The sequence below is a fragment of the Colius striatus genome, chromosome 9 (assembly GCF_028858725.1).
Source record: "Colius striatus isolate bColStr4 chromosome 9, bColStr4.1.hap1, whole genome shotgun sequence".
Lineage (NCBI taxonomy): Eukaryota > Metazoa > Chordata > Aves > Coliiformes > Coliidae > Colius > Colius striatus.
In genome coordinates this window covers 759,309-774,188 of record NC_084767.1, presented here as the reverse complement: position 1 = coordinate 774,188, position 14,880 = coordinate 759,309, and the positions used below count along the sequence as shown (strand labels likewise).

The window sequence follows — 14,880 nt, the reverse complement described above, 5'->3', positions numbered from 1 at the left end:
CACTTCACTGGTTGGCGAGTGTCAAGGTCCTTTCCCACTTCCAACATCTAGCCCAATCCTCACACCTGCACTGGGACACTCAAAAACTGTCTGAAGCCAGATCCTCCAGCCTCCAGGCTCACAGCTTGCTGCAGCCCACAGCCTGGTGCACCAAGATTGCATGGACCTGGACAGGACGTTTGGTCAAGAATTTATTTATCTGTTGGCACAAAAGCATTGCTTACCAGGAGGGTGGATAAATCCTTATCTACAGAACAAAGTAACAAACACAGCACACCTCTCTGCAAACAGGTTTTTCAAGGGTGTTGCATCACCTCTGTGCCAGCTGTGGACAGGACTGCAAGGAGTGTCCTTTTGCTTAGCAGGCCCCGGAGAAGCAGTTGCCACGGTTTCTAACAAGTGCAAGAGGGGAGTCCCCTCTTTCTAATCAAATGAAATTAAATGCACGATGACACCAGATTTCCCTCAGATTCTCTTACCACAGCTATAGAACAGAGGAACAAGAGAGGAGTAGTGACATTTTAAGGAAACTTAAGTGCCTGTGGGCAATTTGTCACTTTAAATGAGCATATATGTAAGCACAGACTCACTCTTCTGTATCTCCAGAGTTGGTTGCCCTTCATTCCATGACAGTCATAGAGGGTCACAGGACTGCTGTGGGAAATGGCATCAAAACAAAACTTCTTGGTATGCTGAGGATCCCCGGGTCGGATGTCTTCTCTCCAGCTGAACGTGAATACCTGCCGGGACAAACGGCTCTCAGGATGGCTGGTACTGGGCACAGTGCTTGCCCCATCAGAATGACATTCCCTTCTTTGCCCACAGAGTGGGGATGCCGTCACGGAAAGTGCAGCATCTTCTAGAGGAAAATGACTTCCACCTCTGTGGACAGGGTCTGGTGCCTAGGGGACTCTAACAGCTACCCCGCGGTCTGCCACACAGCATGCTAAATGAGACTGTGCTGCTGAGAACAGCCATGCTAGTTAGCTTGGGTACTAATAGCAGCCTTGAATGGCTCTGCAATGCAGACATACATCACGGATTAAGTGAGCAGCTGACCCATTACAGCACTTCACAGCCAGCAAAAAAAGGCAGAGAGCTACAGGAGCTCTGAGTTAACAGTAAACACCCGAGCCTGCACAGGCAGCCTGCAGTCACCTTGAGCTGAGTCTGTCCCACACCTTCTGGGGCGAGCGACCAGCCCACAGCTCCCCACCCTACTCCACAGGAGTGTCATAGGGAAAAGACTGGGATAATGCTTCCTGGCACACACCTCTACTGACCCTGCAATGATGTCTCAGCACTTTCAGGTAAAATGAGAGATACTACAGAAGAGAGTGGGTTTTAGCTCTAGCAATTAGGCACAACCCAGAGCTCCCAGATGCCAGCACATGAGGCCAGGGAACCCCTGAACCCCTGGGATCAGGTCATAGGAGAACAGTCAGTGGAAGTACCACCACAGGCGTGCCCTCTTCCTTGCGCTGCACCAGTGGCATTTGCTTTGGGCCACAGCATGAGACAGTAGTGTGGTCAAGCTGCATCTTCAGTCTTATGATCATGGCTTCACTTACGACATGTTTTAAGCCATCATAGGACTCAATACCACAAAAGATACACTTGTTTAAAGGCAGGCACTCCTGTCAAGCTTTGGCTTCCTGCTTTGACAAGGACGGCATCTCTGGCAAGGGTGCAAGTGTCCCCTGTGACCAGCACTGGCCAATGTGGCTCTGCAGGGCTACTAGCCAGCACACTTCTCTTTCAGTCCCCAAAGGAAAGGGCTGTTCTGAGGTCTCCTCTTGGAGTCAGGTGGAGGAATGGTTCTCTCCTTCAGAGAGGCCTCATGGGGCAGTAAGAAAGATCAGTCGTGAGCAGGGTGCTAGTATTTGTAGCAGCATGGCCAAAACATTCTGCACAAAGACACTACTTTGTTTCTGTCTCTCCTTTAAACCTCTCTTGGGAGAGAAATTACCACAATTGTTTAAGCTCAATGCTGCATAGGAGTTCAAAACAGATTCTCCTCCTAAACATAAGCCAACAGTAATTGTTTGAGAACCTCCTGACACCACAGAGGCTTTAGTTTTGGACCGAGCCTGAGTAAATTGGTTTTGTTTCTAGTTTTCATGCATCAAAATTGATACACGACAGCCTTCTGTCTCCTCCTACTGAAGCCATTCCCCCGAAGAGTTATGCATGGCACTGTAATAGAGGCATTGTTTTCTTGATCTTTTCTCAGCTCAGCTGCTACAGTTTAGACAAACTAATATTTCCCTCCCTTCTGTTACAATAAAGCTGTCATTTCTGGCACCTTATATGTTGAGAGGGTGAATCTATAGCCTGGCCAGTTTCATCTCTCTCCAGCAATGCTTGGGTGTTTATAATGCATTTGCCTCCTGTCAGAGGGATGATAGCAAGCAGTTATTGAATGCTCCTACAGGTTCATTAATATGCATGATGCTCCTCTATCACTCCTTTCAGCACAACCTTTGAAGTTAATATTCACTTTGTTACATATTACAGCTGCCTTGTTACTGGTTTATTATTTTGGCATATTGTTTTCTTGCGCTTCCTTTTGTTCACTCTGAGAACTGTGAAGCAAAGGTAAAAGCTCTGCATAAAGCCTGACAGGCTCCAGACCTTGCCACAAGCACAAGCCACATCCTGCTACAAGCCCATAAAATATAATTAGCACATGAGCCTTGGGATGCATAGCACCCTCTGTTCACCTGACAGTTCTGCCATGGCCTTCCTTCTTAAACAATTGTTCTTCTAAATTCCTGCTCCTCAAATTTACTTAGGGGCTGATGATTTATCAGACTGTTACCTGCACATTGTTCCACGCTGCCTCTCCTCTGTCCTTCACACAGTTTTCCAGTCTCAGTGGGGATCCCAGGGCTCCATGCTTAGTATCCACACATAATCCAGTTCCTACATTGCGTATCTGAAATAGTAAATGAGTCACTGAATCTCCTACCAAGTGACAAGACAGAAGGCTTAAATTGCCTCAAACAGTGGCAATGTTTGTATGAAGACAGCTTCGAGATTTCTCCCTTAACTATGTATGAGCTGGCAGATAACAGCTAGAAGACAGCACAGGAACTTAAAATGAGACCCATCGTCAGCTGTAGGATAACCCCCAGGACACAGCAAAACCCATTAGCTACAGGACTGTGGAGTCTGGTACCGTGCTGTGTGTAACAATCTACAGCTTCACTCCTGGGGTGACTGACTCTTCTTCCTGGACCACAGCTGACTTTCAAGAATAGGGATGGTTTTCCTGGCTTTCAGATGGGAAAGGTAAGGAACAGAGTAGCTCAACACAGTTGTGCAGCACTTTGGAAAGATGAGATTTGTACACTACTGCTCAGCTGCCGCCTCTCCTTAGTCCTCCCTGTTGGCATGTTCTGCCTCCTACTAAATACACACCACGCAGAACAAGCCAAGTCTGTTCTCTTTGTAGCTCTGCACTAGCACGAATGGCTGTCTAACTGCCTCTTTGATCAGGGCAATGTAATGGTAGAGGACTTCTGGTTTTTGAAACATATCACAGGATCTTTAAACACTCACTTGCCACCTTACAACAAACCTATACTGGAGCACACTGTAAAAAACCCAAACCACAGCCTGATCCCAGAGCACAAACTTGCCTCTCCCCAAGCAGCTGCTGGAGGCTCCACGGGTGGGTAAAACTTTGGCAAGTCCCAGGCAACCTCGTTCATGAACCACTTGAAGCTTTTGCAGTTGAGGTTGTTGCGAAGTTCCTTCTGAGCTGCCACGTCCCCTGCAGAAAGATGCCGGTACTCCGGTCTGCGCTGGTATATGTACTCTGCATACTCATCCATCCACACCTCAGCCACCCGCTTCAAGTTCTGAGTGGGTAACAGCCACGTGTGAAAACGAGAGAGAAAACACACCTGAGAAGACTCTGCACAAACTACTGACATTAGCATTCAGAACAGCCCTCTTGTTTTTCCTCAGAGAAGATTTCCATTCACAGCCACTCTTTCTCTCCAGCTTCAGGACAAAGATTATTTTTATTATTCTCTAGCTCCAAAGGACTTTTAGAAAGATATTTTCAGTTGAGGTCAAAACAGAATCTTGGCACTTGGCCATTATATCTAGTTCCTTGTGGCTAAGAAAAACAGCATTAATCAAAAGTCATTTTTTTCCCCTTTTTTTTCTGTAAAGCAGCTAGTCAGAAAGCGATGCTGGTAAATACCACTGGACATTGAAAGGTGCCTGACAAAAAGCTGCTTTATAAAAAACTCCTTATTGCATCTTTTCTATTCATCTAGGAATGGGATTTGCAGTAATCCCTTCTGGAAAGCTTCAGTTCACAATATGCTCTCTTACTACTATTTTTCCATTTTCTTGAGTAAAAAGCTACTGAAGAGAAACTCATATATTGCAGGAATAAGGAAGTTGCAGGTGATGACCCTTCAGAATAGAAGCAAAGTGTTTACTCCCCAGCAGCAGTATATTTCACATATCACTGTAAAGCTTAATCCACTGTGCAATTCCAAGGCAGCAATGAGCACCACCCTCTTGAGATACCCATTTGTCACAACACACTCCAGGGACTGTTGGACCTTGGACCGTTCTCTGGCAAGATCGGGTACCTTGGTGCCCGACAGTAACATGTCACGCACAGGAGTGACTCCAGTGACCCCAAAGTGCTGCTCACCCTGCACAAAGGTGTCAGTCTGACATTTACTACCAAGAAAATTAGGACGTTAAGAATGAGCAGTGTGCTGACCCTGCCCCAAATGCAGCCTACACTGACAAGAGCAGGTGTTCATCTCAAGGTGACTGTAGCCAAGAATGCCAAGAAACAGCCTCCCCTACACCTGTCTGCCATCTCCTTCCAGTACTGTGGGAGCATGCAAGAGCCAAATACTGAATCAAAAGAAATACAGCTCCTTCCTGAAGAGATGGCACAGACAGGAGAGCACTCTGTTGCTCTGACAAGTCATTGCCGGGCTGAGGAATAAATCCAAATTTATAACTAGGGCGCTGCTATGAAACTGGCAAACATTTTAAGAGTGTGCAAGCCATAAGACTGCAGAACAGCAGGGCACCTTCTTGTGGTTTTCAGTTTTGCAGCCTTCCCACTCCTATGATTTTTTCCTCCCACCAGAGGGCAATGCAATCCCTTCTCAGTTTGGAAAATAACTGGGAGAAACCTAATGCACGATAGGCAACAAAAGCTCTCTCCTCTTTGGGCTACACGAGATTAAAAAATAAGATGACACAGAACATTCCATTGTGGAAAATGACAGCTTGCTCATTCGCTGGTCTGTGAAGCTTGAAGCTGAGAGGTCTTTCAATCACCAAAACACTGAAGCCTGCTGCTCTTGGAGAGCACAGCTATGAAGTGACAGAAGTACCACACAAATAAAGCTGTATTTACTGGTGATTCCATAGCCAGCGCCTGATTGCAAAGTCCCTTCCCAACACCCAGCAATGGCTGATGACTGCAGCGTAGCAGATGCCTGCACATGAGTCTGCAGCTCCCCTAGGTTCTCTTCCCTTCGTGCTACACACCCACCACTGCAAAACTGCTCAATTTGACCACTGTACAAGTGCAACTTCTGGACTACAAATGCTACATTTGCTTCCCATTATGGAGTGAGAGAAGACAACAGCACGGTCACATTGCAGTAAGACATCTGTCACAGGCAATGCCGTTGCCACTTACTCTTGCCAGGCTGACTCCTGTTGGAACCTTGTATGGAACATATTTTCTGTATATATGGCCAACTCTAGAGCAAGGGATGTCCTCCATGCGACCCCCACACATCCATACCTGTGGAACAGCAGAGATACAAATTCACTCTTGGTTATGTGGAACAAAATGAAGAAAAAAAAGGAAAAAGACTTTAAAATCACGAAAAAGCTTAACCTGGATTTTCTAAAGTACATTCTTTCCCAAACACCCTCCCCTCCTTGCCTCAGTTTCAAACTCTATAACTACCTACTTTGAGCCATGAAGCAAGCCGTGATTTAGCACATGTGCTATCAAGCCCAATGGCTAAACAGTTTAATTTTGCATTTGTTAGAGAAAAAGAACATGAAAAAATTTCCAAGCAGCCAGAAAACAGCACATTTCGAATTGATACATGTTGCTAACAGCAATAGTAACCACAACAGCTAAAGTGGACTGCTGTGTTGGACCTGGGTGTAGGTTGTGCAATGCTGCTGTAAAAAGGGAGGCCATCCCTGTAGTGCAGGTCATGTGTTATGCTAAACACTCCAGGGAATTCATGAGCTTGTTTGAGTGCCAGAAAGCAGAAGAAACTGCTACTTTCCCCCTGTAGACATCGATGCTCTCATATGGTTTCATTGCTGACACGCACTCACTGCTTTTGCTGCCTTACAATTAAGTAGAAATCCCTGCCTGGTGAAAACACAATTAGCTTTAAAAAAGGCCTCAGGATGTCACTGGAACACACTGTGAGTTGAAAACGACTACCTTGATGCTTGGTTAATGTCTATGGCAGAAGTTTCCTTCCCCATCTGGAAAGATTTCACTCTGTGCCAACGCTCTGACACAACTTGCTTTTATTCCTTATTTATAGCATGGATGTAATAATTTTGTCCAAGTGAAACCAAAGATGTTTTCTGAATTTCTTTAGGTTTAAGAAATATATTAATACGTGCTTCCCAGAGATATTTAATCAATACCGAAAGAAAAAGTATCCTTCAGTATGCAGAACAAATGACTTTCTGAATTCTTGGAGCACGACTCTGTCTTGCCCTTCATTTTGTCCCCAGTTCTTATGTTAATGCCCCAGAGGCAGCAGAATTTCAGAAGGTCTGCTGGTGCTGCAGGCTGATGCAGCGTTCTTGATCTCTCCATTCACTGTAGCTAATTTGAGCCACCGCAGTTCACTGTACAACGAGCTTAGTCAACAGCTTCACACATAGCAGGCAATTCCATTAATATTCTACAGTGACAATATTAAATACTTAGCTCAGAAGAGAAATATTTGGCCAAGGCTCCTGCATAATTATTAGCTCTGACACTAAAGTCCTCTGGAGTTTCAGCTCTGTCTACTGGCCCTAATAATTACAGTCATTTGCTGACTGCGTATAACTTAATGGAGGTTGGTTGCTCTCAGTTAGAGGAATATTTTTCACAGGCAACTTCTAAAGTTCAAGGTATTTCATCACATGTCGTTACGGTGAGCGTGCCAAGAAGAAAGTTGACAAACACTCATTCTACAGAATGTCATTCCTTTTGTCCCTGCTGTGTGTTGAGAGGCTGGTACAGAAGAGATGAAGATGAAAAAAGGAACTAGCACTCAGCTTCTGTGAGGTTTCTAGTGGAATAAGAAATGCTTCTTACTCTGTAGCCGCTGTGCTTTTTGCTGCAGAGGGCCACGGTTTGATTGTTCTGCTTGGAAATTAACAGGTAGGCTGAGGAAACAAGAGTCTGGAAACTTTCATGTTTCTATGACAGAAATGGTTTGTGCAGGGCTGCAGGAAGTACAACAAATCTGGAAACTAGAAACCTGCAGAAACAGCTAAATAAGGCTGAAGCTCAGTTGCAGAGACACACACACTCCCCAACAACCTGCGCTCTTACCCCGTGTCCTGCAACACTAAAGCCCTGTCACTTCACAAGCAGCTGCATTTTAGTGCAAGATAAGCCTGAATGAAAACAGCAGCGTGTGTTATCTGTGCTTCCAGCCCACAGGACGCCTCACCTGCCCCAGATCTCTGTCTTCAGTCAGGCCACAGTGAATACACATCTCTGGAAACACAACTGCCCTAACTAAGGTGAAAAACGGGCCTCTGCAGTCAATACGCTGCTGGGGAGGAGAGCACTTTGAACCTCGTGAAGCAGCAACACAGGCAGCACTCATCTACTGAGTGGTGCATTGAAGAGGTGGGGGCAGTGGGCAGCTAGATGGAACTGACAGTACGCTGGGCCAAGAGCTCCAGGCACTGCAGATGACATTACAGAAGACACATGTAATAACAAAAGAAAAGCTACATAACTGAGGTACTGAACAAGGGAAATCTAAGATCAGTTTTCTGGGCTCTTTTCTAAATCATGCCTTGAAATACTTACTTCCAAATGATGCTGTGATTACCAGTGCTGCATGGAGGCAACGGAGAGCTTCCCAGTTCCTGCTAGCAGAGCTCACTGACCCTGTCAAGTTACTTTGCCAACTCAGTGCCTTTTTAACATTGTTTCCTGCTGCAAGTGACAGTACAGCACTTGCAGTACAAATCTAATTTTAAAAGCATGCTTTCCATTCATTCATTGCTGCTTTGATTTATTTTATTAGTGAGCTGCTTTGTGTGGTGACAGAACTCATTACAACCTCCATAAAGACAATTACCAGTCCTTATCTATAAAACTGGAAGAAGGGGGAGAAGGAAAGAGCGTGACAAGCATTGGTAAAACACAGCTAACCAAAGCATTAGAAAGCTGGAGTTAAAGGTCAGGGGAATCACATCCAGGGGTCTGTCAGGGAATAACTGCAAGTGAAGTAAACCTGGAACAGCTGCCTGCTAGCTGAGCTATGGCTTCCAACTCTGCAATACCTGGCTGTTTTTAAACACGGGTACAGCTCACAGGCATGACACACCAGAACTTACACTGCTAAAAACACAGCACTGTCACACAGCTGGACCAGCGCTGTTCTGCAGGGCAGCACCCTGTGCCTTCCCCGTGACACTCACTGTGCTGTCCTTCAGCCACGGCAGCCAGCTGCTGTTCCCTGTTCCACTGAAGCGTGTGAGGGTGCCTCACATCTCCCTGGCTGACATGACAATAAACATCAGAGCCTGAACTTGACGCACTTAATTTCAAGCAGCCATTGACAAGAATGCCGTCAGAACACGAGTTAAAGCTGGTCAGGCAGGCAGTGCTTTATACCATCATCTAATCACATCTCATTAGGAGAGAACAAGAAATTTCTCTTCCTCCTGAGGCGCAGTTTTTCCAATCTACGTTTTGAGCTGAGAATCCAGCAGCTGACAGATCTGCTGGAATTAAGAGAAAAATCTGTCTGCACTGAGGTCAGTGGGCACACTACAATAGATTTTTCTAAGGCCACAATCTCACTCCAATAATAAAACCACATATAAGAGAAGTAAAATACCACCAGCGGTGATATTACTTCCATCTTTTCAGTGGCCTGGAGAGCTGTATTCATAAAGCAACTCAAGAACCTTTGACTCAGCTAGCGTGCTATGAAAGCACGAGAGAATATGCCACCTATTTTCTACATGGGAATGTTAGGCTGATCCAATTCCCTTTCTGCTCTTTCAGAAAGTAGTGTCACGTAAGACAGCTGAACCTCTCCTCTCAAAACACAATACCACGGTCAGTGTGTGAACACAAATTATCTGGGTACACAAGGTTTATGGTTTCCGAAAGCTGCACCGTGATGAGCCGATGCTTCCTAAGAGAGGGAAAAACACAAAGGGAAGAGCCAAGCGTTGAAAAGAAAGCTGCTTCTGCAAGCCACAACAGAAATAAAGACCATGGGATGGAACACTGGAGAGAAGCTATCTGGTTGTCTGAGCACACACTGAAAAGCGAGAAGGACACAGTGGATAAGTCAAGAGGCTTCTCTGCGTAACGAGGCAGGTGAGAGGATGAAAGCAAGGGCAACCAATAATTCAGAAAAATTGTAATCCTCTGTATTATCAGCTACTGCTGGAGCTGGGACTTACTGCTCTATAAAAGATTAAGGTAGCTCAAAATGCACTGCCACCTATGTGTTTGCACAATGTCTTCTCTCATACAACACATACCAGCAAGGCCCCTCCTTACCGTCTGGAGCATTTCAGAGCAATGATAGAATTTTCCAATAATCACATTTCAGAGAGTGCAGTGGTGCACTTTCCTGCTGCTGCTTGTTGGGAGGCTACTCTGGAACCTGAACCAAGCACACAGGGTGAACAGAGCCCAAAAATTCAAGTCTATTGTCTGAAATTGATCTCTGCATCTCCAGAGAGGGAGAAAGAAGTCACTCTGTACTGCAGCTGAGAGCCTTAGAACTGAGCAGCATGTGATAGCTTAAAAACAAATTTCCCCCCACCACCAAAAAAACACCCCAAACAGAATGCCCAGTCTGTTTCAGAGTGGGCAAAGGTGACCTGCTGGAGAGTAGCGTGAGTGTGCCAAGAATAAGCAGTGGAGGCTCACAGTCAGTGCTAACTTCAGTGAAATGCCATCAGGAGTGATCCCTTGGCAGCTGCGCCTGAACCACACACCTGCCAGGAGGCCAGTGGCAAAAACATGAATCAAGTGTGCTGCTGACATGGGGCAAAGGACATGCATGCATTAGATATGCAAACAGAAGCTACGGAGCACTTTGTTGGAAAACATGCAATGTGTTTTATGCTAAGGAAATCAGAAGAACCAATCCATGTGTATGCTTTGGGAAGAGAATCTGGAAAAACGCAGTGACCTATGGTCACCAGAGTAAGTGCAGAGGACATTGCCTATTGCTGCAGCAAGGAGTGAAGATCACAAGTACCACCCATGTCTTTTGCTTCCTCCTTAACTTCAGGACAACCATCGATATGGCTTGTTTGCACTAAGCCCTTTAAATGTGGTGAAGGCTCTACGATCTCTAAATTACAAGTCAAACATTTCTAAAGCTGAAACAATCCATTGCCAAGAGAGGGACACCATGGATTCTCATTCTTTACTCCTGAAGTACAATGTACAATTACAGGGCTGAAAATCACACCACTGAAGACCTGAGGTACAAAGTACATCTATATTTATGCCTATACAAGTCAGGGTTATCACTTTTTTCTGTTTCCTTACACCCCAAAAAAATCAGAGACCATATATTTATGGGAGAGAGGTGTGAAGCAGTTTAGTGAAGGCTACATAAACCAAACAGAAGAGAAGCCACAAAAATACTGGAAAAGAGGCAACATGATGGCAAATAAAACTGTACAGCACTTCTCCATGCTCAAAGTAGTGTTTGCAGAAAGGCACAGTTTAAATGCTTCATATACAGTGCTCCAAATTAAATACATTAATCTCAAAGAAAATGAAGTGGTTACGTAGGCAGCAGAAGGTATGTATCTGCTGGGTATGCAGGAGCATTCAGAAAATCAGAGCCATTAGTTGTGTTTAGAAGAGGAAAGACACACCATTATCACTTTGGGTAAAGTATTCTGTTTTGTTCGCATCCATTGCAGAAAGACACAGAAGACCAGGAAAAACTGTAAGAGAGGAAAGGTATGGAAGTGACCCTCAAAAAGCAAAGGAAACCCAAACCTCAGTGAAGTCCACTGATCAGAGAAGCTACGGCTGTAGAGTTAGGGGCAGCAGGAAGGATGGGTAGCAAGTGCCACACAGACAGCTGTGTGTGTTCGCTAACTTTCTCCAAAACACAGGAGCACTCAGAGGTCAGCACCTGGTAATCCACTGAGGGGAGGAGAATGGTTCTCACCTGCAGAGCAGTCTGCCTGGAGCATTCTGCAAGCAGGGCTCGTGACAAAAATGAGGCTCATTTGAACATGTATAATGCCTGTGACTAAAATTCAAGACTGCAGCCTTCCTGTTACGTGTGATGATGACATGAAATAGGAGGATCCCTGACCTTACAGGCACTGAGCCGTTCTGGAAACACACAGGTGAAGAGAAGGAAGATGCAGGTGTTTTCTGCTTGAATATGGAACAGAGAGGTTGAGTCCCTCATTTCTAATCTAGAAGTTTCTGTTTAAGGGAATGAGAAGACCCAGAAAACTCCAAACCAGCAGTTAGGGTTAGAAAATTTGACTGCAACTTCAAGTTAACCTAATCTTTTATTTGTCTCTCCAGCATGCCACGTTTACTAGTGATGTTTACTGGTGATGTTTGGTGCACACATTTCACACAAAAGTGAGGCTTCTATTTAATGGAGTTTGATCCATCTACTGGCCAAATGATTTCTGAGGTCCTAAACACTGATGTTTTCTTTGTTAGGTTGCATTCAGCCTGAAAGCTTCTTCTCAGCAGTACACAGAGCCAGCTGACGACAGAAATACATATGATTTCAAAACAGAAATGGGAAAGGCTCCTATTTATTTCCAGTCTCCCAGCAACAGATTTTAAAATACAGGCAAAGAAAAAAAAAATTAAAGCACAGTCCATAGGTAGCCAAAACAGAGTATGTTTAAGGTAAAAAACATCAATCTGCTCCCGGTGAGGCTCGAGAAGGCCAGATCTGACACAACGGATGCAAGAGCAAGAGTACGAAGGAATACCTGCACCCACAACTCCCAGGAACAGGAATGGATCCTTTGTTAAAGCCAGGTTGTAAATTTGGCACACTTAAAATCTGAATTCCCAGCAGATAATAAATAATGTGAGAGCAGGCACCCTGCATCTAAATCCAGACTTTTAAATTATTTGACAGTGCCCCTTTAACTACAAAATCTCAGTCTGCTTCTAAAGGTAAAAACGTGGCTCTAAGCTGGCCAGGAAATGTCATGGCTTCATAAATTCTATGAACAAACCTTCTATTCTTGCAATTCCAGCAGAATTATTAAATCTATCAGCCACAGATGAATGTATCAATTTATCTTAATTTCTGAAAATACACTGAGCCTCTTTCAGTTAAAACTTCATTTTTCTGTTGCACAAGGAAAGAAAAAAGGGGGTCTTTGCAGAGATTAATTAAAGCAAATTTATCCCTCCATAAATTACCATCTCGGGACTGAAATAAACCAGAGTGTGTTTCAGAGAGGATAAGCAAACAGATGAATAAAGTGGTCTTATTTCCTGCAGATCAAGCAGTGAGACTGTCTGCTGTGGCATTAGACACAAAGGGCTTGCCCGGCCACTGTCAGCACTCTTGGAAACCAGTATTGTCAAAACGGGACAAGGAAAAGAGGCTGAATACTGTCGATGCCTCTCCTGCAGAGAATGGAATTGTCACACAATTTCATTACATGCAACGCAAAGAATAAATGTCTCTAACCCTAATGACATCTCCAAAGAGACTGCCCCTGCCCCTCCCTTACTGCTGCTATTACAGAGGACAAGGGACCTCCAGTGAGACTTTAGTACTTAAGACTTCTGGTGAACAAACAATGGAAGCAAACCCTCTGTCTTGAAAACATTGTGTTTTCTTCTCTTGTTTGCTGTACAGCAGTACACACTGGATAGAGCTCTGAATTGCACAGAGGCTTTGAGATTTAGGAATCTGTTTTGTAAGAGATCAGTCATGACTCGCTTGTCAGAGGAGACGAGGAATTTTAGCTGCTGAAGCTGAACTGTGCACTATGTTATCACTACCATCTTCTATGCCTGTGCCGAGGTCGACTAGCTTAGCTCAGTGGCATCCAGATACCAGTAAGATTATACATTCAATCTCTGAAAGACAAACCTCACGGTGGGCCAAACAGAGTTTAACGCAGAAATCTTTACTCGATTCACTATAGGCTATGGTAAGGATTCCCACTCCTGATGACACCACTAGCCATCTGCCTTCGGTGGTCTGGGACACTCCAATGGGCTTCCTAGAATGGATTTCAGGTGCCATATTCCAAGATAACACAGGTATCAGTGGTCTTTGTGTGCCACAGTGACTCATTAGTATACATTATTAGTCAGCTGGCTAACTAAAACTGTAAAGTCCTCAACTGAACAGCTTGGGAAGAAACAGAACTGTCCCCAAGCCAGGCAGATAATGATCTGAAGTCATTGCCAGCAACAGTGTTATTATTCCAGTTGTTGAGGACTTCTTACAGGGTAATTAATAGTCTCAGGTCCTTGCAGCCAAGAGTCAGAGAGATTGACTACAGAGAGTAAATTACTCTCGTCTCTGGGAATTCAAGCTCAGGCATGAGGTACTCAACTGGGCAAACACTGAGCTGCCTGAACCTTCCCCTTCCCTCGAGAAGGAGAGTGTTTCATTGTCTTGCCAGGGTGGGTACTAAGCACAGCCTAGGAGTCGGGGAGAGCTCCATCCAAGCTGACTTACCCTTGCACGCATCTGAAGCTGTGACCACAGAATGAGGGACACCCCAGCTGACCATGCTCCAAAACTGACTCTCACAAGTGACTGGGCACATCAATGCTGTTTATTCTGTGTACTATCTTACTACTCCCAGCTCTTTAACCTTTAGTCACACGCAAAAGCAAGGACAAGACAGATCATTTGCATTCTGTGCCTCAGAATAATTACTACTTTTTAAAACAAAAGTAATTTCCAGAGAACATAGCTCACCTTAAAGGATATTTCATACTGCTCTCCTCCCCATATCTCCAGACCTGCATCATACCCTCCCAGCTCCCAGAACCACTTTCTATCGACTGCAAACAGTCCTCCAGCCATTACAGGAGACCTTAAGGAAAAACCAGACTCCATATTACAAACACATTCAAAGACACAGATCTCTAGCTAAACATTTATAAAACAAAACAAGATTTGATAAATATTCTTTTCACCACCCAGTGTTCCCAGTACTTTTGCAGCCCTGTTGGGAGCATCAGACAGTTGGGTTTGCATTATCTACTCATTTCCCGCTTGGAAATGAGGAGGACCAGACTAGGCTCCCTTCAGAACCAGTCAATGCCTCTCCTCCAAGCAGGCAAGGCAGTTCACAATGAAGTGACAGGACATAACCTCTCCCAGAGGGACCCATTCACTGCACGTGAGGTGCTCTGTCTCAGCGGTACAATCAAGTCATTGAGCTTGACCTCAAGAGGTCAAGGTTTCATTGAGATTTTTTTTGAACGCTGCAGAAGTATAAAAGGACAGCAGAACTGTCTCATGTTGGCAAGCATAGCAACAACAGAACATAACTTGATCACAGATTTACTTCTGCAATGCTCTGCAATCATCATAATTGCTGTAATTATTCTGCTAGGTTTTCTTCTTCCCCACCTGGGAATGACATATAAGCCACCAT

General features: G+C 44.8%; 1 protein-coding gene across 3 annotated transcripts in view; it reads right to left on the bottom strand.

Annotated features, from left to right (window-relative positions):
- The window catches only part of GALNT10 (polypeptide N-acetylgalactosaminyltransferase 10), a 91,347-nt gene that overhangs the window by 6,139 nt on the left and 70,328 nt on the right, over nt 1–14,880 (bottom strand). For all 3 annotated transcript variants that reach the window (XM_062002137.1, XM_062002138.1, XM_062002139.1), the window contains 5 exons: nt 14,196–14,313; nt 5,696–5,803; nt 3,645–3,866; nt 2,822–2,938; nt 591–740 (listed from right to left, as the gene is read on the bottom strand). In XM_062002137.1, the coding sequence (XP_061858121.1) occupies nt 591–740; nt 2,822–2,938; nt 3,645–3,866; nt 5,696–5,803; nt 14,196–14,313 (715 nt within the window). The remainder of the gene's footprint in view (nt 1–590; nt 741–2,821; nt 2,939–3,644; nt 3,867–5,695; nt 5,804–14,195; nt 14,314–14,880) is intronic.